Source organism: Salvelinus alpinus, chromosome 12 (genome assembly GCF_045679555.1).
Source record: "Salvelinus alpinus chromosome 12, SLU_Salpinus.1, whole genome shotgun sequence".
Lineage (NCBI taxonomy): Eukaryota > Metazoa > Chordata > Actinopteri > Salmoniformes > Salmonidae > Salvelinus > Salvelinus alpinus.
Window position 1 is genome coordinate 19119865 of NC_092097.1, and position 24056 is coordinate 19143920.

Here is a 24056-nt window from a genome sequence, read left to right on the forward strand (position 1 = left end):
ATGCTACGGGCTGCAACAATGTCATACTCTTTATGACCATACAGCATCAGACAGATGGCCTACACATACAGAGACAGAGGGATGCTGTTTTATTCGCTGAGATGCTTTCTCCGATGAGATGCTTTCTCCGATGAGATACATTCAACCTCTTACGAATTGAAGGAAAATTATGAAACAGAGAGACAAAAGATAAATAATTTTATAGATTTTTTGTATTTTTTTCTTGTTCAAGTTTTTGGGGAAGTCTGGCTTCCCTTGGCATCCATGAATACACGCCACTGGCTCTCTTCCTCTTTCACACTCTTCCTTTCTCGGACTCTGTACCTCCTCTCACTCTCATTCGCTCACACATCTAGTTAACTCAGGATGTCAGCGCCAAACCAAGTTTCATTACCACAGATGCCATTCCATACAGAAAGTGGGGGGGGGTTACCTAGTCAGTTGTACAACTGAATGCCTTCAACTGAAATGTGTCTTCTGCAATTAACCTAACCTCTCTGAATCAGAGAGGTGCGGGGGGCTGCCTTAGTCGACCGCCTGGCACCACTGTTAACACTAACTGTAATACATTGACTATCAGTAAGAGAGAGGAAGATTTCTTGAAGAGGTTGCTACATTACTTGGTACAGTTGAAGTCGGAAGTTTACATACACCTTAGCCAAATACATTTAAACTCAGGTTTTCACAATTCCTGACATTTAATCCTAGTACAAATTCCCTGTTTTAGGTAAGTTAAGAATGTGAAATGTCAGAATAAAAGTAGAGAATTATTTATTTCCGCTTTTATTTCGTTCATCACATTCCCAGTGGGTCAGAAGTTTACATACACTCAATTAGTATTTGGTAGCATTGCCTTTAAATTGTTTAACTTCTGTCAAACGTTTCGGGTAGCATTCCACAAGCTTCCCACAATAAGTTGGGTGAACTTTGGACCATTCCTCCTGACAGAGCTGATGTAACCGAGTCAGGTTTGTAGGGGTCATTGCCCATTTGGAAGACCCATTTGCGACCAAGCTTTAACTTCCTGACTGATGTCTTGAGATGTGGCTTCAATATATCCACATAATTTTCCTTCCTCATGAAGCCATCTATTTTGTGATGTGCACCAGTTCCCTCCTGCAGCAAATAACCCCCACAACCAGATGCTGCCACTCCCGTGCTTCACGGTTGCAATGGTGTTCTTCGGCTTGCAAGCCTCCACCTTTTTCCTCCAAACATAACGATGGTCATTATGGCCAAACAGTTCTATTTTTGTTTCATCAGACCGGAGGACATTTCTCCAAAAAGTACGATCTTTGTCCCCATGTGCATTTGGAAACCGTAGTCTGGCTTTTTTATGGCGGTTTTGGAATAGTGGCTTCTTCCCTACTGAGCGGCCTTTCAGTTTTTTGTTTTGTACCTGTTTCCTCCAGCATCTTCACAAGGTCCTTTGCTGTTGTTCTGGGATTGGTTTGCACTTTTCCGTCCATCTCTAGGAGACAGAACGCGTCTCCTTCCTGAGCGGAATGACGGCTGCGTGGTCTCATAGTGTTTATACTTGCGTACTATTGTTTGTACAGATGAACGTGGTACCTTCAGGCATTTGGAAATTGCTCCCAAGGTCTTGGCTAATTTCTTTTGATTTTCCCATGATGTCAAGCAAAGAGGCACTGAGTTTGAAGGTAGGCCTTGAAATACATCCACAGGTACACCTGCAATTGACTCAAATTATCAATCAATTAGCCTACCGTCTGCTAAATGACTTAAATGTACCAGAAGCTTCTAAAGCCATGACATAATTTTCTGGCATTTTCCAAGCTGTTTGAAGGCACAGTCAACTTAGTGTATGTAAACTTCTGACCCACTGGAATTGTGATACTGTGAATTATAAGTGAAATAATATGTCTGTTAACAATTGTTGGAAAAATTACTTGTGTCATGCACAAAGTAGATTTTCTAACCGACTTGCCAAAACCATTGTTTGTTTACAAGAAATTTGTGGAGTGGTTGAAAAACTAGTTTTAATGACTCCAACCTAAGTGTATGTAAACTTCCGACTTCAGCTGTATTATAAGGAATTGCACCCTGTAGTGTATATTCTTGTTTGTGAGATAATGTGAAAATGCATGCATTTAAAATATTGTAAGCTGGAGCCTGTTTGGGTACCAAATGTAGTTCTGTAGGCAACAGAGACATTAAGATGTGGCAATGATCATCAGAGAGACCAGGGTCCTGTTTCCCAAAAGGCATCTTAAGGCTAAATTAATCTTAGAACCATAGGATCTTATTCTAACGATGAACTTAACCTTAAGATACTTTTGGGAAACCGGGCCCAGGGTAATAGAGCTCTGAAAAGCTGTGATAGGGAGAGAAATAGAGTCTAACTTCTTAAATGACAGCCTAGGGAATTATCAGCATTGGTCCAGTTTCCTAGAGGACCAGGACTCTTTGTCATGTGTCCACCCCCATACAGAGCCCTCTGTGTGGGAGTAAACACAGCCCGGCTCCCGGAGACATGAAAAGAGGATTGTACCTCACACACACACACACACACACACACACACACACACACACACACACACACACACACACACACACACACACACACACACACACACACACACACACACACACACTATGCTTGCATGCACACACACACACACACATACATACAATGGGGAGAACAAGTATTTGAAACACTGCCAATTTTGCAGGTTTTCCTACTTACAAAGCATGTAGAGGTCTGTAATTTGTATCATAGGTACACTTCAACTGTGAGAGACAGTTGAAACAAAAATCTAGAAAATCACATTGTATGATTTTTAAGTAATTAATTAGCATTTTATTGCATGACATAAGTATTTGATCACCTACCAACCAGTAAGAATTCCGGCTCTCACAGACCTGTTAGTTTTTCTTTAAGAAGCCCTCCTGTTCTCCACTCATTACCTGTATTAACTGCACCTGTTTGAACTCGTTACCTGTATAAAAGACACCTGTCCACACACTCAATCAAACAGACTCCAACCTCTCCACAATGGCCAAGACCAGAGAACTGTGTAAGGACATCAGGGCTAAAATTGTAGACCTGCACAAGGCTGGGATGGGCTACAGGCAAGCAGCTTGGTGAGAAGGCAACAACTGTTGGCGCAATTGTTAGAAGATGGAAGAAGTTCAAGATGACGGTCAATCACCCTCGGTCTGGGGCTCCATGCAAGATCTCACCTCTTGGGGCATCAATGATCATGAGGAAGGTGAGGGATCAGCCCAGAACTACACGGCAGGACCTGGTCAATGACCTCAAGAGAGCTGGGACCACAGTCTCAAAGAAAATCATTAGTAACACACTACGCCGTCATGGATTAAAATCCTGCAGCGCACGCAAGGTCCCCCTGCTCAAGCCAGCGCATGTCCAGGCCCGTCTGAAGTTTGCCAATGACCATCTGGATGATCCAGAGGAGGAATGGGAGAAGGTCATGTGGTCTGATGATTCAAAAATAGAGCTTTTTGGTCTAAACTCCACTCGCCGTGTTTGGAGGAAGAAGAAGGATGAGTACAACCCCAAGAACCCCATCCCAACCGTGAAGCATGGAGGTGGAAACATCATTCTTTGGGGATGCTTTTCTGCAAAGGGGACAGGACGACTGCACCGTATTGAGGGGAGGATGGATGGGGCCATGTATCGCGAGATCTTGGCCAACAACCTCCTTCCCTCAGTAAGAGCATTGAAGATGGGTCGTGGCTGGGTCTTCCAGCATGACAACGACCCGAAACACACAGCCAGGGCAACTAAGGAGTGGCTCCGTAAGAAGCATCTCAAGGTCCTGGAGTGGCCAAGCCAGTCTCCAGACCTGAACCCAATAGAAAATCTTTGGAGGGAGCTGAAAGTCCGTATTGCCCAGCGACAGCCCCGAAACCTGAAGGATCTGGAGAAGGTCTGTATGGAGGAGTGGGCCAAAATCCCTGCTGCAGTGTGTGCAAACCTGGTCAAGAACTACAGGAAACGTATGATCTCTGTAATTGCAAACAAAGGTTTCTGTACCAAATATTAAGTTCTGCTTTTCTGATGTATCAAATACTTATGTCATGCAATAAAATGCAAATTAATTACTTAAAAATCATACAATGTGATTTTCTGAATTTTTGGATTCAGTCTCTCACAGTTGAAGTGTACCTATGATAAAATTACAGACCTCTACATGCTTTGTAAGTAGGAAAACCTGCAAAATCGGCAGTGTATCAAATACTTCTTCTCCCCACTGTATGCACACATACGCACATACGACTAATGGGGACTCTGTTTCAGTGGGGGTCCGTCAGTCACAACCCACGCACATGCAGGCCCAGTGGGCTTCTGGGTCTGTGAGCATTGTCTTCTGGCCACGCTCGGGGTGCTAATGATGGGAGGAAATGTACTGTAACGTTAGATGAACAATAATGCATACACAGGACATGCTCACTTAAGCGATACAAGGCACGTGCCAGGCACAGACATACAGACCATGCTTAAACTCTTATGAACACACACACACACACACACACACACACACACACACACACACACACACACTGACAAAACATGACTTAATCCGCATTTAAGTATGTATAATATACTGTTCATGTTTGTACAAGACATTCATAATACATCCTACATTACATTGATGAGAGTTGTACTATACACATACATATTGTCATATTTGTGCCGTGAACCTGTAAAGAGCATGCCTTTTCAGGAGTCAGTGCTGGTTGTGGCCAGCTGGCTCAGTAAAACAATCATTCAAGGGAATATTCCATCCTGTGCCAGAGATGATTAGATTCATGCCATTAATGTGGTGCATTACATAAACCCTCAGCCTGATGTTAGCTGGCTTGGGGGCTTAGGGCCAATGGTGCTGCTTCATGAATGGATTGTAGTGGACAGTAAAACATGGGAGAGGACTTTAGTTAATGAGAAGAGACTAAGTTGTAAGTGGAACAGTCTAAACTCTCTGAGTTGCTTATACACTGTGGGAAGGTAGATGACTACATTTCTTTATCGTATTATGTAAAAGATTTAGGGAACTATGACTTTGCTATTAATCTAATGGGAGAACACAGCATCAAATGTCAAATAGCAACATGATCTCATGCACATACAGTGGGGAGAACAAGTATTTGATACACTGCCGATTTTGCAGGTTTTCCTACTTACAAAGCATGTAAAGGTCTGTAATTTTTATCATAGGTACACTTCAACTATGAGAGACGGAATCTAAAACAAAAATCCAGAAAATCACATTGTATGATTTTTAAGTAATTAATTTGCATTTTATTGCATGACATAAGTATTTGATACATCAGAAAAGCAGAACTTAATATTTGGTACAGAAACCTTTGTTTGCAATTACAGAGATCATACGTTTCCTGTAGTTCTTGACTAGGTTTGCACACACTGCAGCAGGGATTTTGGCCCACTCCTCCCTACAGATCTTCTCCAGATCCTTCAGGTTTCGGGGCTGTCGCTGGGCAATACGGACTTTCAGCTCCCTCCAAAGATTTTCTATTGGGTTCAGGTCTGGAGACTGGCTAGGCCACTCCAGGACCTTGAGATGCTTCTTACGGAGCCACTCCTTAGTTGCCATGGCTGTGTGTTTCGTGTCGTTGTCATGCTGGAAGACCCAGCCACGACCCATCTTCAATGCTCTTACTGAGGGAAGGAGGTTGTTGGCCAAGATCTCGCGATACATGGCCCCATCCATCCTCCCCTCAATACGGTGCAGTCGTCCTGTCCCCTTTGCAGAAAAGCATCCCCAAAGAATGATGTTTCCACCTCCATGCTTCACGGTTGGGATGGTGTTCTTGGGGTTGTACTCATACTTCTTCTTCCTCCAAACACGGCGAGTGGAGTTAGACCAAAAAGCTCTATTTTTGTCTCATCAGACCACATGACCTTCTCCCATTCCTCCTCTGGATCATCCAGATGGTCATTGGCAAACTTCAGACAGGCCTGGACATGCACTGGCTTAAGCAGGGGGACCTTGCGTGCGCTGCAGGATTTTAATCCATGACGGCGTAGTGTGTTACTAATGGTTTTCTTTGAGACTGTGGTCCCAGCTCTCTTCAGGTCATTGACCAGGTCCTGCCGTGTAGTTCTGGGCTGATCCCTCACCTTGCTCATGATCATTGATGCCCCACGAGGTGAAATCTTGCATGGAGCCCCAGACCGAGGGTGATTGACCGTCATCTTGAACTTCTTCCATTTTCTAATAATTGCGCCAACAGTTGTTTCCTTCTCACCAAGCTGCTTGCCTATTGTCCTGTAGCCCATCCCAGCCTTGTGCAGGTCTACAATTTTATCCCTGATGTCCTTACACAGCTCTCTGGTCTTGGCCATTGTGGAGAGGTTGGAATCTGTTTGATTGAGTGTGTGGACAGGTGTCTTTTATACAGGTAACGAGTTCAAACAGGTGCAGTTAATACAGGTAATGAGTGGAGAACAGGAGGGCTTCTAAAAGAAAAACTAACAGGTCTGTGAGAGCCGGAATTCTTACTGGTTGGTAGGTGATCAAATACTTATGTCATGCAATAAAATGCAAATTAATTATTTAAAAATCATACAATGTGATTTTCTGGATTTTTGTTTTAGATTCCGTCTCTCACAGTTGAAGTGTACCTATGATCAAAATTACAGACCTCTACATGCTTTGTAAGTAGGAAAACCTGCAAAATCTGCAGTGTATCAAATACTTGTTCTCCCCACTGTATATAGTGTATATGCTGTACCCAAGGGTTTGGAATATGGAGTGTTCTCTTCCTGGTCATCTAATGTTTGGAGTGTGCCTGTTTGCTCTGTGTCTGTTCATCAATAAAAGGCTGGCAGAAGAGGCATGTGTTAAAACTGACAGTGTGCCAAACTCCAGTCAGAACACTGATCTTTTCCTTAGTAATTCCCTGGTATTAGTGTGTTGGTGTGTGTAGTTTCTGGACTGCTGCCATGGCTGGCCGGCCTCTCAGTCTGACAGGCATCTATAGAGAACCCTAAGGGTTTTTCCTCACTGTCTTAGGAGGAAGAGAATATTACATAGACACACCCATCTATTTATGTATGCACAATATCTCTGTGAGTATCTTTTCTTTCGCATCCGGGATGTACAAACCAATCAATCCTAAGATTGTACTAAGTGTCAATCTTAAAAATATTACAAATATTTACACACAGGCATGTGCCTGATTTCTTGTACTGACTTCGCAGTTAATTTAATTAGAGGACACTGACTTAAATAAAGAAATAAAGTATGCTCAATGCTCAGCTTCGTTTTGTCTTTTACTCCACTCTGAAATGGAGGTAGTGAACATTGCACGGGTGCAAGCGTTTAGTAAATCTAGGCCCATGGTTGATGGATTCTAATGTAAACCAATACAATTAAATGCTTCATTAAGCACATGTGATTCCTGCGGGAATTCACTCTTGAGACGGACCATACAGTATGGAAACTGTAGACACACAGACCATTATAGCGCCTATTCTCACCCACACTTTTTGCATAATTTCTTTGAACAATAAAATGTCCATTAGTGAAGATATGATCAATACAAATGGATGTCACAGATCCAACACTATTGTTATACACTGTAGTTGGTTGAGTTATAACCTGGGTTACAGGCATTAGTCACAGTTAGAAGCTTCCTCTTGAGAGGAGAACTAGATGATAACCAGTCAATGTTCAGGTCACCAAGAAAATGTATTCTTTATTAGTGTCTAACATCAGACACATATACTCCAGATACTGACAGTTTGCACTTGGTGGCCTATAGCATTACCTTAAAAGAAGAGGCTTCCGATGAGGCATGTGAACCTGCAACCACAGCACTTATTTTAACTTTTATTTAGGGAAGCCCAATTGAGACCAGGGTCTCATTCGCAATGGTGCCCTGAGTGCACACATAATCACAATCAAAGAAAATTAACATTCCAAATAAAATAAGAAGAATAAAGATACAAATAAACTACTAGGTTTACAATATTACAATTTCAACAATTAAACCAATTACAATTAATCAAAATAAGTACAATCCTAAATTAATGAATTTATCACCAGAGTCCTGAATGGCCCTAGTGGCACCAGAGAATCAAGACGCAAGGTATTTTGCAGGTTAATCCAGCAATGGGGAGCAATAAAACTCAAGGTGTCAAGGCTCTGGAGAAGACCCAGACACTTTCGAAGTAACAAAAGTTTACTACAAAAACAGGGGTGCAGGCAAACGACATGTCAAGGGCATGCAGACGTCAGTAGTCCAGAGCAGAGTCCGAAAGGTACAGAACGGCAGGCAGGCTCAGGGTCAGGGCAGGCATAGGTCAGAAATCCAGGGTGGTGTGACAAGGTACAGAACGACAGCCAGGCTCAGCGTCAAGCAAGGCAGAATGGTGAAAAGCTGGAAAACAGAAACTAGAGACAGAAAGGAGCGCGGAGAAAAACACTGGTAGGCTTGACGAAACAAAACAAACTGGCAACAGACAAACAGAGAACACAGGTATAAATACACTGGGGAAAATTAGGAAGATGGGTGACATCTGTAGAGGGTGGAGACAAGCACAAAGACAGCTGAAACAGATCAGGGTGTGACAAAAGGAGGATTTACCTAAATTGGTCAAGACCAGAGGGACCTCAAGAGTTAACCAACCCTGCGAGCGGGTTTGGTAGCTCATTCTTTTATACTTCAGCAAAAAAAGTATGTAAGTCGGTAGCTTGTGTAGTAGAGCTTTGTAAACATAAAGGGGTAATGAAGGGATCTACAGGACTTTATTGAGTACCAGCCAACCTTTTAATAGAGGATACAGTGGTGAGTATTAAAACTGTCACCTGTGATAAAGTGAAGGGCGTTATGCTAGACGACATCCACTTCATTTGTCATGAGATCCTCTCTGACCTTTACAGGAATATGCCTCTGAATATATACAGTAACACCTCCCCTGCAGACATTCCTGTCTCAGAAATTGCTAATATATTAATATTATCTAAGATTAGCAAATTACTAATCTCATTAACTTTGTTTCTGAGGCTACATACATTTATATGAGCTAACTTTAACCCTTTCTTTGGTAGCGTATCTAAAACTGAACTCATTGATAATAGGTTTTATTTGGAGTGTGTGAGTAGAGCTCACCAGATCTCAGAAAAACGTTGAGATTCTCTACATGTTGGATGGTGGATAAATGAGGATGGCTACTGTACAGATTCAATTGAATGTTTGTCACTTCCATAACTATAATCTGTGCTATAATCATTACCCTCATTTCAGGGTTTTAGTATAGCCCTCGGCAGAGAGGCTAGCAGTGGAAAGGTCATGTTAAACTCTGAACCTTGACCCCATTAAGGGTAATCACTACATGGCTTCCTGGAGTTGCCTGTGACATGGTGACCACGGTAAAAGTAACTTGGGACAGCTGTGGGAGGGGACAGATGGGGGAGGAGGTCCAGGGGTGGGTTGGTGGGCGTGGCTTTAGACATTAGTGTCATAGACAGAAGAGAAACCGAGACACACTGCTCCCTCATTTTTTCTGATCGGGGCGGGGCCAATCTGCTCTACTTATTGCCTGCTTGTTTGTCTTGTGTAGAGGACAAAGGAGAGAGAACACATGAGGGGAGCATTGATAATACATTTGAATGAATTACAGTATCTTGTTCCTTGACAAAATGATGACAGAACGGTTGGCTACCCTCCCCTCTCTTCCTCTTAACATGTTGCAAGTGTGTGGTAAAGACTTTGATAAATGATGGACGTCGTTTGGGTGATTATCCTCAGTCAACATCACATTCCTAGATAGGACCTAAAAGTTTCATTATGGCTGTACTGCCTTGTGTCACCTCGTCTATGCTGCATCACTTTCTCTATCCTCCCAGTTAGACCTGCTCTCTTGTCTATCTCTGCTCCTACCAGCCTGTGTGTTTAGCTTGGGATGGAGAGAGGCTGGGCAGTTTATTAGGTACACCCATCTAGTACTGGGTCGGACCCCCATTTGACTCCAGAACAGCCTGAATTATTTTGGGTATGGAAACGTTGCTCAATTGGTATCAAAGGACCTAACGTGTGCCAGGGAAATGCTCCCCACACCATTACACCACCGCCACCGGCCTGTACCGTTTACACCAGGCAGGATGGTGCCATGGACTCATGCTGCTTACGCCAAATCCTGACTACCATCAGCATGACGCAACAGGAACCGGGATTCATCAGACCAGGTGATGTTTTTCCACTCCTCAGTTGTTCAGTGTTGGTGATCGCGTTCCCACTGGAGCCACTTGTTCTTGTTTTTAGCTAATAGGAGTGGAACCCGGTGTGGTCGTCTGCTTCAGTAGCCCATCCGAGACACGGACTGACTGACGAGTTGTGCGTTCCCCAATGCCGTTATGCACTCCCTGTTGTACTGCACTGTTATTTGCTTGTTTGTGGCCTGTCTGTTAGCTTGCAAGATTCTTGCCATGAACGGTCCTTGGACCTCTCATCAACGAGCTGTTTTTGCCCAAAGGACTGCTGCTGACTGGATGTTTTTTGTTTGTCGCACCATTCTCGGTAAACCCTAGACACTGTCGTGTGTGATAAGCTCAGGAGGCCAGCCGTTTCTGAGATACTGGAACTGGCGTGCCTGGCACCAACGATCATACCACGCTCATAGTCGCTTAGGTCACTCATTTTGCCCATTCTAATGTTCAATCTAACAGTAACTGTATGCCTCTATGCCTGTCTGCCTACTTTATATAGCAAGCCAGGTTCACATGACTCACTGTCTGTCTGTAGGAATGAACCATTTTCATGAACGGGGTGGTATAACTAATAAACTGAGTGTACATTTGCACAAGTGACTTGTGCAGTATTACTGTGGCAACATCAGTCCAAACTCATTTCCTATCTATATTTGAACATCTTTAATACCCAATCATTTATTTATAGCCTATATATCAGTCCTATGCAATATGCAATAAACCTCATTGTTACTGTCAGTTAAGAGACCCCAGTTTTTAAAATGTTGGCGAGGGCTGTAATCCAGAATTAAGGTGGCATTTTTTTTGTCATAAAAGCACTGAAGTTTACAAATAAAGATGTGGATGGGTCGTTCCATGAAATGAGTAACCTTTGCATCCCTTTGATATTTCAAGTAGAAATTGTGCAGCAATATTGCATTTTAAAAGCCTGTTCAATTAAGTGCCCTTCAATATAGACCACATGGAGAATTCAATAAATTCTATTTTTTTAATATGAATAAACACTTGCTAATGTGGCAAAAATCTGCATTTGAAATCCTATGACACAGGATGATTTTAACCCCAAAATTTCTCCCAAGTTTTCACGATGATTGTAAAGCCCTAGTTATTTTGTTGCTTTGACAAAGACATTTCTGAAGATTATTATTTATTTAATGCAGTGGTGTAAAGTACATAACAAAAAATACTTAAAGTACTACTTAAGTATTTTTGGGGGGTATCTGTACTTTACTTGACTATTTATATTTTTTACAACTTTTACTTCAATACATTCCTAAAGAAAATAATGTACTATTTACTCCATACATTTTCCCTGACACCCAAAAGTACTATTTACATTTTGAATGCTTAGCAGGACAGGAAAATGGTCAAATTCATGCACTTATCAAGTGAACATCCCTGGTCTTCCCTACTGCCTCTGATCTGACGGACTCACTAAAGACACGCTTCGTTTTGTAAATTATGTCTGAGTGTCCCCCTGGCTATTTGTAAATAAAAATAAAATGGCCACATCTTGTTTGCTTAATATCAGGAATATGAAATGATTTATACTTTTACTTTTGATACTTAAGTATATTTTAGCAATTACAAATTACTTTCTATACATACGTATATTTAAAACAAAATCATTTTAGACTCTTACTCAAGTAGTATTTTACTGGGTGACTTTCACTTTTGCTTGAGTCATTTTCTATTAGTGTATCTTTACTTTTACCCAAGTATAACAATTGGGTACTTTTTCCACCACTTATTTATGTTATTAGTGATTCCTTTTAAGGTTAAAAAAAACCTGTCCCTTATTTTAAGTTCAACAATGTTAAGTGAACTAAAATCTTGTTTTAATGTGGTGAAACTATTCCTTTAAAACATTTTTGAAAATAAACATCTAATAGTCAAATCATAGTGTTAAAGCAGGTGAGCTGGATCTACTCTTTTTGGCAATATTCTGGTGTTTTGTGGTAGAAACCTAAGCGGGTCGAGCATAACATGTCAACCCTGTTACCTACAGCTAGGTTGACTAGAAATGTGCTTCCATTTCCACTGTCACAAGGGGATTTTTGTTTGATTTAAGATGCAATTGTCAACCCTGCTACTTTATTTGGCACTTAACAGGCATTTACTATGGTATGTTTTTTATTTATTTAACTTCTTGTGATGGAAAATGTGTTTTTTATTAAGTTGCCAATGTGCCCTTTATGACAGAATGTAACCATTTGGTAAAATCAGAAATTTTTTTCTTACAAAGTTACACATCTTAAAAGGCATCGAATTGGTGGAACGACACGGATGTTAAATACGGCATGAGATGGAACCAGGAAATGTGTAATTGGTAACGGGAGGACTGAGATATGAGTGCTGGGACCGGGGCTGCGCAGGGCAGTTAAATTATTTGTGTGTTGAGGATGTTAGAGGAAAACACGGTTTAAACGGGAGGCCATGTTTCAATTTAGCACTGAAGAAGAAAGATCTATGCATGCAAAGAGGATCCAAAAAGAGGAGTTGTGTTAAGTGAAGAAAGACAAATTTTTTTTTACTGTATATTCAACATTGATATGAACTTATTCATTTTATAAGGGGACTGTGACAATAAATGTTTGAAGTGAAGTAATATGAAACCTATGAGCTAACTTAATGTTACCATGATTCCTAATACTCTGTTGTTTCCCTCTATATTGTCTGTCTGTCTGTCTGTCTGTCTGTCTGTCTGTCTGTCTGTCTGTCTGTCTGTCTGTCTGTCTGTCTGTCTGTCTGTCTGTCTGTCTGTCTGTCTCCTCTCTCAGATCAGTAAGCAGCAGTTACAGACAGTGAAGGAGCGTTTCCAGGCTTTCCTCAGTGGTGACACCCAGATAGTGGCAGACGAGGCCTTCATCAATGCAGTCCAGAGCTACTATGATGTGAGGCCCTACTCTCTCTCTCTCTCTCTCTCGGTGTGTGTGTGTGTGTGTGTGTGTGTGTGTGTGTGTGTGTGTGTGTGTGTGTGTGTGTGTGTGTGTGTGTGTGTGTGTGTGTGTGTGTGTGTGTGTGTGTGTGTGTGTGTGTGTGTGTGTGTGTGTGTGTGTGTGTGTGTGTGTGTGTGTGTGGGTCTGTATTGTTGGATTGTGTTATCTGTTGATTTGTATTCACCAATGATTATTCTGCAGTTTTAAATAGTCCTCTGCGGACGAACCAAATCGTCTGGATGTTTGAGGAGATGACTCACCTTTGGTCTGGTAAATGATGTGGAACACACAGACAGCTGCTTCCCTCAGGCAGTCTTATTAATGTTTTCCCCCTGCATCTGACAGATTCAAATGAATTGGACTTCCCAAAATAGGCCTCTAAAATATTAATAGTTCAGACAGAGGCTATGTGAGGTGCTAAGCTGAATCCTTGGACATCTTGTGCTCCAGAAAAGTAGCTTTGAGTATGCCTATCCGGGGCCTACCGAGTGGCGCAGCGGTCTAAGGCATCGCAGCGTCTGTGTTGCAGCTGACTGCGACCGGGAAACCCATGAGGTGGTGCACAATTGGCCCAGCGTCGTCTGGGTTAGGTAGGAGGTTTGGCCGGCCGGGATGTCCTTGTCCCAACGCACTCTAGCGACTCCTTGTGGTGGGCCGGTTGCATGCACTCTGGCTTCGGTCGCCAGTTGTACAGTGTTTCCTCTGACACATTGGTGCGGCTGGCTTCCGGGTTAAGCGAGCAGTGTGTCAAGAAGCACTGCGGCTTAGCCGGTTTGTGTTTCGGAGGATGCATGGCTCTCGACCTTCACCTCTCCCGAGTCCGTACAGGAGTTGCAGCGATGGGCCATAACTGTAACTACCAATTGGATAACATGAAATTGGGGAGAAAAAGGGGTGAAAAGTACCCAAAAAATAAATACAAGAATATGACTATCCATCCCTTTCAATATGTCTGCCTTGACAACTCTGAAATCACAGAAGAACGATGTTCGAAACACTATCTCAAAGCTTCCAAACAGTTACAGAAAATGAGACAAAAGTAAATGAGATTTGCTCTGCCTGCAGAATTAATTGATACAACACTTCAATCAGCCTAAATTTGTGAATTGAAATGCTTCATTACTCAACACCCAGCTAAAGCTGGTTTTCCAATTCAATTAAAGCCCAATGCTCTTACTGACTGTGTTCTGGATGCTTACACACTCCCCACATCCCCACCTGCCCTAGAGCCTGGAGGAAACCTGGGTGCTCTTCCTTGGCAGAATTTAGGATTAAGCTACATTAAAAAAAATTATTCTAGCCAACATTTCAATTTTATTGTTTATATCAGCAGTTCTATCTTCAACACTCCCATTTGTGCAATGTTCCCTTCTTTTTGGCCCACTGAGAGCACTGCTGCTGTTTCAGAAAAGTTGCAAGTGCCCGAGGATGATACATGTCTGTGTATCTGTATGTCCATCCAGCCTCAGAGGCGATGGCCCTCAGTCTTCACCCTGCGTTAGGCACTGATTGGGAACAGGGAGCCTGTCACCGTGAACCATAAGGAGGCTGCATGGTAGAGAGAGGGCCAACATCTGAGTCAGCCAGACATATGGGTCCCTCTCTCTTTCTCTTTCCCTAAACCACACCCCTTGGCATGGAAAATTGCTTTGTGAGAATTGTGGGAAAATAAATGTGCAGTTTGGGATTGAACAGATAAGCACAACAATGCCAGATTTAATTGAAACTACAATCATTTATTTTCCTCTGCACCTTCATCATGAAGACAGAAAGACCAAGCTGTAGCAAATCCTCAAAGAGAAGCAGTACTTTAGACATTTCACTTCCCTCCAGAAGCAAAGACATGTCAGGCTGCCACCAGGGCTTCTTTACGCAGATGCAGGGGAGAATGTCTCACAGAAAATAATGGGCAATTTCCAATTCAGAAATTGAGTTGAAATAAAATTCATCCCAACCTCACAACCAAACTGTATGTTCTTCCTGTATGTTCTTCCTGACTTTTTAATACTTAAACCACATGCTTAATCCCCCATCTCTGCTCTTAACTGTGACCACAGATATTCCTGAAGAGTGACCGTGTGTCCCGGATGGTCCAGAGCGGAGGCTGCTCGGCCAGTGACTCGCGGGAGGTTTTCAAGAAGCACATTGAGAAGCGTGTCCGTAGCCTGCCGGAGATCGACGGCCTAAGTAAGGAGACAGTGCTCAGCTCCTGGATGGCCAAGTTTGACACAATCTACCGCGGAGAGGATGACCCCAGGAAGCACCAGCAGCGGATGACGGCCAGTGCAGCCTCAGAGCTCATCCTCAGTAAGGACCAGCTCTACGAGATGTTCCAGTCCATCCTGGGCATCAAGAAGTTTGAGCACCAGCTCCTCTACAATGCCTGCCAGGTGAGATAAGAGCTTCCTCTCATGTCCTTTACCAGACATTTGTCTTAACACTAACACTTTCACTGATGGAGATTTCTCAGTTTCACTCCTTTCTCTAGGTCTGAGAGGTGACTTGAGGTGCAGTGTCAACTTTTAACACCTTTTTGATGCTTTGATTTGAGGCTTGCTTCCGATTAAATTCTAATGGGTTGAAATGGTAAAAGTGTGCTGTGAAATCAGCCTTACTTTAAACCCCTGGAAAATCCATCCACTTTCCAGGGTTATTAGATGAATAGGCACCTGTAACAGAAAAGCACAGTTTAGTGTGGGATTGAATACTCTTTAATCCAAGCAGGAAAGAGGACTGGAATGAATACTGCAAAAAAATATGACCATTGTGAGATGGAGAAATAGTGTGGGTGGTGTGAAGGGCACTATGGAGGCAGAACAATAGATGAGTGTGACTACCAAGGTACTGTGCTAACGGCAATCATATTGTATCATAGAGAATGGAATGGATAGCTATTGATCATTATTGAATGGAGAGGGTGGGCTGAGAAGTAGGCAGCCAGAATAATAGGACGATGGTGGCCTTTAAAGAGGGGGTTCACATGTCAGTCATACTGGGTTCAATGGAAGGTGTAGTGAGCCCTTCAGGATGTCTTAAGTCATCATCCAGGCTTTTGTCTGTCCAGGATTCAGTTGCCACACACACAGGACGCTGGCCAAGGACGGCAGGTAGCCTTGCAGTTAAGAGCATTGGGACATTAACCAAAAGGTTGCTGGTTTGAATCCCCAAGCCTACTAGGTGACAAATCTGTAGATGTGTCATTGAGCAATGCACTTAACCCTAATTGCTCCTGTTAATCAAGTCAAATCAATTTGTATTTGTCACATGCGCCGAATACAACAGGTGTAGTAGACCTTACCGTGAAATGTTTACTTACAAGCCTACAATGCAGTTCAAGAAATAGTTAAGAAAATATTTACTAAATAAACTAAAGTAAAAAATAAAATAAAAAGTAACACGATAAATAACAATAACTAGGCTATACAGGGGGTACAGGTACGGAGTCAATGTGCGGAGGTACAGGTTTGTCGAGGTAATTTGTACATGTAGGTAGGGGTAAAGTGACTATGCATAGATAAAGTAAATAGTCCGGGTGGCCATTTTATTAATTGTTCAGCAGTCTTATGGCTTGGGGCCTTTTGGACCTAGACCTGGTGCTACGGTATCGCTTGCCGTGCGGTAGCAGAGAGAACAGTCCATGACTTGGGTGACTGGACATTTTGGACCTTTTTCTGTCACCGCCTAGTATATAGGTCATGGATGGCAGGAGCTTGGCCCCGTTGATGTACTGGGCCGTACGCACTACCCTCTGTAGCGCCTTACGGTCAAATGCTGAGCAGTTGCTATACCAGGCAGTGATGCAACCAGTCAGGATGCTCTTGATGGTGCAGCTGTAAAAAAAAAAAAAAAAAGAGGATCTGGGGACCCATGCCAAATCCTTTCAGTGTCCTGAGGGGGAAAAGTTGTTGTCGTGCCCTCTTCAGGACTGTCTTGGTGTGTTTGGACTAGAGGTCGACCGATTATGATTTTTCAACGCCGATACCGATTTATTGGAGGACCAAAAAAAGCCGATACCGATTAATCGGCCGATTTTTATTTATTTATTTGTAATAATGACAATTACAACAATACTGAATGAACACTTATTTTAACTTAATATAATACATCAATAAAATCTATTTAGCCTCAAATAAATAATGAAATATGTTAAATTTGGTTTAAATAATGCAAAAAAAGTGTTGGAGAAGAAAGTAAAAGTGCAATATGTGCCATGTTAGAAAGCTAACGTTTAAGTTCCTTGCTCAGAACATGAGAACATATGAAAGCTGGTGGTTCCTTTTAACATGAGTCTTCAATATTCCCTGGTAAGAAGTTTAAGGTTGTAGTTATTGTAGGAATTATAGGACTATTTCTCTCTGTACGATTTGTATTTCATATACATTTGACTATTGGATGTTCTTATAGGCACTTTAGTATTGCCAGTGTAACAGTATAGCTTCCATCCCTCTCCTCGCCACTACCTGGGCTCGAACCAGAAACACATCGACAACAGCCACCCTCGTAGCAGCGTTACCCATGCAGAGCAAGGGGAACAACTACTCCAAGTCTCAGAGCGAGTGACGTTTGAAACGCTATTAGCGCGCACCCCGCTAACTAGCTTGCCATTTCACATCGGTTTCACCAGCCTAATCTCGGGAATTGATAGGCTTGAAGTCATAAACAGCGCAATGCTTGAAGCATTGCGAAGAGCTGCTGGCAAAATGCACGAAAGTGCTGTTTGAATGAATGCTTACGAGCCTGCTGGTGCTTACCATCGCTCAGTCTGACTGCTCTATCAAATCATAGACTTAATTATAACATAATAACACATAGAAATACGAGCCTTAGGTCATTAATATGGTCGAATCCGGAAACTATCATCTCGAAAACAAAACGTTTATTAGTTTCAGTGAATTACGGAACCGTTACGTATTTTATCTAACGGGTGGCATCCCTAAGTCTAAATATTCCTGTCACATTGCACAACCTTCAATGTTATGTCATAATTACGTAAAATTCTGGCAAATCAGTTCGCAATGAGCCAGGCGGCCCAAACTGTTGCATATACCCTGACTCTGCGTGCAATGAACGCAAGAGAAGTGACACAATTTCACCTGGTTAATATTGCCTGGCAACATGGATTTCTTTTAGCTAAATATGCATGTTTAAAAATATATACTTCTGTGTATTGATTTTAAGAAAGGCATTGATGTTTATGGTTAGGTACACGTTGGAGCAACGACAGTCCTCTTTCGCGAATGCGCACCGCATCGATTATATTCAACGCAGGACACGCTAGATAAACTAGTAATATCATCAACCATGTGTAGTTATAACTAGTGATTATGATTGATTGATTGTTTTTTATAAGATAAGTTTAATGCTAGCTAGCAACTTACCTTAGCTTCTTACTGCATTCGCGTAACAGGCAGGCTCCTCGTGAGGCAGGTGGTTAGAGCGTTGGACTAGTTAACCGTAAGGTTGCAAGATTGAATCCCTGAGCTGACAAGGTAAAAATCTGTCGTTCTGCCCCTGAACAAGGCAGTTAACACACCGTTCCTAGGCCGTCATTGAAAATAAGAATGTGTTCTTAACTGACTTGCCTAGTTAAATAAAGGTGTAAAAAATAGGTAACCTGCCTAAATGATTACCGCCCTGTAGCACTCACATCTGTGGCCATAAAAAGCTTTGAAAGGCTGGTCATGGCTCACATCAACACCATCATCCCGCAGTGGAGGCTCCTCATAGGAGGAAAGGGAGGAACTTCCTCCTCAGTGAATTTTATAAAAGTAAAATTGTGAAACATTAAAAGTTATCCTTTTTAGATAAAACTATACTAAATATATTCACGTCACCAAAAATGGATTAAAAGCACACTGTTTTGCAATGAAGTTTTACAGTAGCCTCAGTAGTACTCTGTAGGGTAGCAACATGGTGTAGCCGGAAGAAAGCTAGCTTATGTCCTCCTCTGGGTACATTGACTTTAATACAAAACCTAGGAGGCTCATGGTTCTCACCCTTTTCCATAGACTTATACAGTAATTGTGACAACTTCCTGGGGACATCCTCCAACCTATCAGAGCTCTTGTAGCATGAACTGACATGTTGTCATCCCAATCAAAGGAGCAGAGAATGACTCTAGTACTGGAAGCATAAGCTACAGCTAGCTAGCACTGCAGTGAATAAAATGTGGTGAGTAGTTGACTCAAAGAGAGAGCAAGGCAATAAATGAATTTCTTCCAAAATTAATAAGCAAGATATAGAGAGAGCTCTATATTTCATAGTATATTTTTTAAAACTTTCACTTACTTAGCTAGCATCGAATGCAGCTAGCTATTTTAGCATACTCAAACACCCGGCTCAAACAGAAAGGGATGCTATGTTAGCTAGATAGCTATGGCTATCCAACCCTGGAACTCTTCCAAGTCAAGGTAAGCTTTTGGTTTTATAAATGTATTTTCACCCGGGCCCGCCGGTGTAACAGCTAATCTGCTTGCTGCTGACTATACACTGTACTACATGATTGTAGCGGGTTTACTAATGTGTTAGTTCTATTAGCTATGTTGACTATGATGTGACAACAATGTAGGCTGTGTTGTAGTGGTTCGTGGTCATGATATGACGGTTTGGCTTGGAAAGGTTTTTTCACCTGGTCACAGACAGCTGATATGTTGTGCACAAGTCCACAAGCGAAGGGAAAAGTTGAGAGGAGGAGAGCGCGTAGATAGATGTGAGAAGGAATTATATATATATAACAAACTGTTTGTATGTGGCTGTTATGAAAGTGAACTGTGTGGGCATGATCAGGGGTGTATTCATTGCACTGATACTGTTGAAAAACGTTTCTCAAACGGAAGTGGGGATAAATATACCTGAATTTGTGCGATAGAAACTCTTGTTAGACTTAAGATTACACCCTAGATCAGCTAGATGCAGGCAAGAGTGTGCAAGACAGTATTGAATGTGTCACTGTCACCTTGATTACTCAAAATGATCTTGATCTGTCAACCTACGTTGTAAACTTTGCTTCCTAGACTAGGTTGTAGCAACCTCATGATGGGTACAGGGAAAATGTGAGTATCATGTAGTAACCTAAGCCTATCGCTGTTACATTGAACTGGGTGAAAGGAGTATGAATGACAGTCATCCAATATGCTGCAATAGAAATAAGGCCATGTTAATCCTCCCTCATCTTAAATGGCACCGACTGCCACTGCATCCCAGACAACCTGGACCCGCTCTAATTCGCATACCGCCCCAACAGATCCACAGATGATGCAATCTCTATTGCACTCCACACTGCCCTTTACCACCTGGACAAAAGGAACACCTATGTGATAATGCTGTTCATTGGCTATTACTCAGCATTTAACACCATAGTGCCCTCCTAGCTCATCACTAAGCTAAGGAACCTGGGACTAACCACCTCCCTCTGCAACTGGATCCTGGACTTCCTGACGGGCCACACCCAGGTGTTGAGGGTAGGCAACACCACATCTGGCGTGCTGACCCTCAACACAGGTGCCCCTCAGCGGTGTGTGCTTAGTCCCCTCCTGTACTCCCTGTTCACCCACGACTGTGTGGCCACGCACGACTCCATTACCATCATTAAGTTTGCAGATGACTCGATGGTGGTACGCTTGATCACCGATGACGATGAGCCAGCCTACAGGGAGGAGGTCAGAGACCTGGCAATGTGGTGCCAGGACAACAACCTCTCCCTCAATGTTAGCAAGACAAAGGAGTTGTTCGTGGACTACAGGAAATGAAGGGTCGCGCATGTCCACATCGATGGAGCTGTAGTGGAGCAGGTCGAGCGCTTCAAGTTCCTCGGGGTCCACATCATTAAGGAATGGTCTACACACCCCAATCATGGGCCACACACACCAAGACAGTCGCGATAAACGCCTCTTCCCTCTCAGGAGGCTGAAAAGATTCAGTATGGGCACTCAGATCCTCAAAAAGTTATACAGCTGCACCATTGAGAGCATCTTGACTGGCTGCATCATCGCAAGGTGCTACAGACGGTAGTGCGTACGGCCCAGCAAATCACTGGGGCCGAGCTCCCTGCCATCCAGGACCTGTATACCAGGCAGTGTCAGAGGAAGGCCCTGAAAATTGTCAATGACTCCAGACACCCAAGTCATAGACTGTTCTCTCTGCTACCAGACGGCAAGTGGTACCGATGCACCAAGTCTGGAACCAACAGGACCCTGAACAGCTTTTACCCCCAAGCCATAAGACTGCTAAATAGTTAGTCCAGGTAGCTATTGGTTAAGTATTTAACTATTTGCATTGACCCTTTTTGCACTAAGTCTTTTGACTCATCACATGTGCTGCTGCTACTGTTTATTATCTCTCCTGTTTCCTAGTTACTTTATCCCTACCTATATGTACAGTGCCCACCACTAATATTGGCACCCTTGGTAAATACAGTTGAAGTCAGAAGTTTACATACACTTAGGTTGGAGTCATTAAAACTCGTTTTCCAATCACTCCCCACATTTCTTGTAAACAAACTATAGTTTTGGCAAGTCAGTTAGGACATATACTTTGTGCATGACACAAGTAAATGTTCCAACAATTGTTTACAGACAGATTCTTTCACTTATAATTCACAGTATCACAATTCCAGTTGGTCAGAAGTTTACATACAAGCTGCCTTTAAACAGCTTGGAAAATTCCAGAAAACGATGTCATGGCTTTAGAAGCTTCTGATAGGCTGATTGACATAATTTGAGTCAATTTGAGGTGTGTACCTGTGGATATATTTCAAGGCCTACCTTCAAACTCAGTGCCTCTTTGCTTGACATCATGGGAAAATCTAAAGAAATCAGCCAAGACCTCAGAAAAAAATGGTAGACCTCCACAAGTCTGGTTCATCCTTGGGAGCAATTTCTAAACGCCTGAAGGTACCACCTTCATCTGTACAAACAATAGTACGCAAGTATAAACACCATGGGACCACGCAGCCGTCATACCGCTCAGGAAGGAGAGGAAAAAGGGGTAGGCTTGCAAGCCGAAGAACACCATACCAACCGTGAAGCACGGGGGTGGCAGAATCATGTTGTGGGGGTGCTTTGCTGCAGGAGGGACTGGTGCACTTCACAAAATAGATGGCATCATGAGGAATTGAAAATTATGTGGATATATTGAAGCAACATCTCAAGACATCAGTCAGGAAGTTAAAGCTTGGTTGCAAATGGGTCTTCCAAATGGACAATGAATTGTGAAAAACTGAGTTTAAATGTATTTGGATAAGGTGTATGTAAACTTCCGACTTCAACTGTATGAGCAAAACAGGATGTAAAAAAAATCTTTATTGTTTATCCTCTTGGTCTTTCTTTGAAAATATTCACAAAAATCTAACTTTAATTAAAAGTAAAATAATTGAAAGAAAAAATATATTCTTCACATAAAATAAATATTTTTCTAAAATATGTGTTTATTATTGTCACCCCTTCATTCAATACTTTGTGCAACCTCCCTTTGCCAAGATAACACCTCTGAGTCTTCTCCTATAATGCGTAATGAGGTTGGAGAACACATGGCAAGGGATCTGAGACCATTCCTCAATACAGATTCTCTCTATGCTTGTGGACTGTCCTCTTCAGCTCATCCCACAGGTTTTCTATGGGGTTTAGGCCAGGGGACTGGGTTGGCCATGGCAAAACCTTGATTCTGTGGTCAGAGAAGCATTTTTGTGTTGATTTTGAGGTGTGCTTTGGTTCATTGTCCTGCTGGAAGATCCAACCAAGGCCCAGTTTAAGCTTCTTAGAAGAGGCAGTCAGGTTTGGATGTAACATCTGCTGGTACTTGATGGAGTCCATGATACTATGTATCCTAACAAGTTGTCCAGGGCCTTTGGAAGAAAGACAGTCCCACAACATTAAAGATCCACCACCATACTTCACAGTGGGATGAGGTACTTTTCTGCATGGCTAACTTTCTGTCTACGCCAAATCCACCTCTGTGTGTTTCCAAAAGCTATATTTTGGTCTCATCTGACCATAGAACCCGTTCCCATTGAAAGTTCCAGTAATGTTTGGCAAACTGTAGGCGCTTGTGTTTGTTGTTTGATGACAGCAAAGGCGTTTTTATGGCAACCCTCCCAAACAACTTGTGTTTACGTAGGTGGCGTCTGATCGTAGTTCTGGAGTCTTTCTGATCCCAAGATCCAACTAACGTCTGCAATTCTCCAGCTGTGATCCCTGATTTTTTTGTTGTTGCCACTGTTACCATCCTCCTCACTGTGCGTGGGGTCAATATAGACACACGTCCTCTTCCAGGCCGACGGTTGACATCTCCAGTTGCTTTAAACTTCTTAATTATTGCCCTGATAGTGGAAATGGGCATTTTCAACCGTTGAGCTATTTTCTCATAGCCATTTCCTGATTTGTGCAGCTCAACAACCTTTTGTCGTACATTAGTACTGTATTCTTGGGTCTTTCCTATAGTGATGGTTGACTATGGGAACTTGGCCTGTATGTCACCTCATATTTATACCCCAGTGAAACAGGAAGTCATGGTTTAACACTTAAGTATTTCTAATCTCTCAGGTGAATTTAAAACGTAAAATATGCATGGGAATATACTTCAGTTAGATTTTACCATAAGAATGTCTAGGGGTGTTTTGGAGATTTTTTAAAATTTAATTTACTTCACATTTATTTATTTTTACTTCATTTTACTTCAATTAAAGGTTCGATTTTTTGTGAGTATTTTGAATGAAACACCAAGAGGATAAACAGCAAATATATTTTTTTTTACAGACTGTCTTGCTCATGTTTACCAACGATGCCAATATAAGTGGAGGGCACTGTACATATCTACCTCAATTACCTCATAGCCCTGCACGTCGACTCGGTTCTGGTACCCCGTGTATATAGCCAAGTTATCATTACTCATTGCGTATTTA

General features: G+C 42.4%; 1 protein-coding gene across 7 annotated transcripts in view; it reads left to right on the forward strand.

Moving 5' to 3' along the window:
* LOC139535652 (calcium-dependent secretion activator 1) overlaps nt 1-24056 on the forward strand; it is a 192408-nt gene that overhangs the window by 32636 nt on the left and 135716 nt on the right. For all 7 annotated transcript variants that reach the window (XM_071335273.1, XM_071335275.1, XM_071335276.1 and 4 more), the window contains exons 2-3: nt 13001-13114; nt 15217-15549. In XM_071335273.1, the coding sequence (XP_071191374.1) occupies nt 13001-13114; nt 15217-15549 (447 nt within the window). The remainder of the gene's footprint in view (nt 1-13000; nt 13115-15216; nt 15550-24056) is intronic.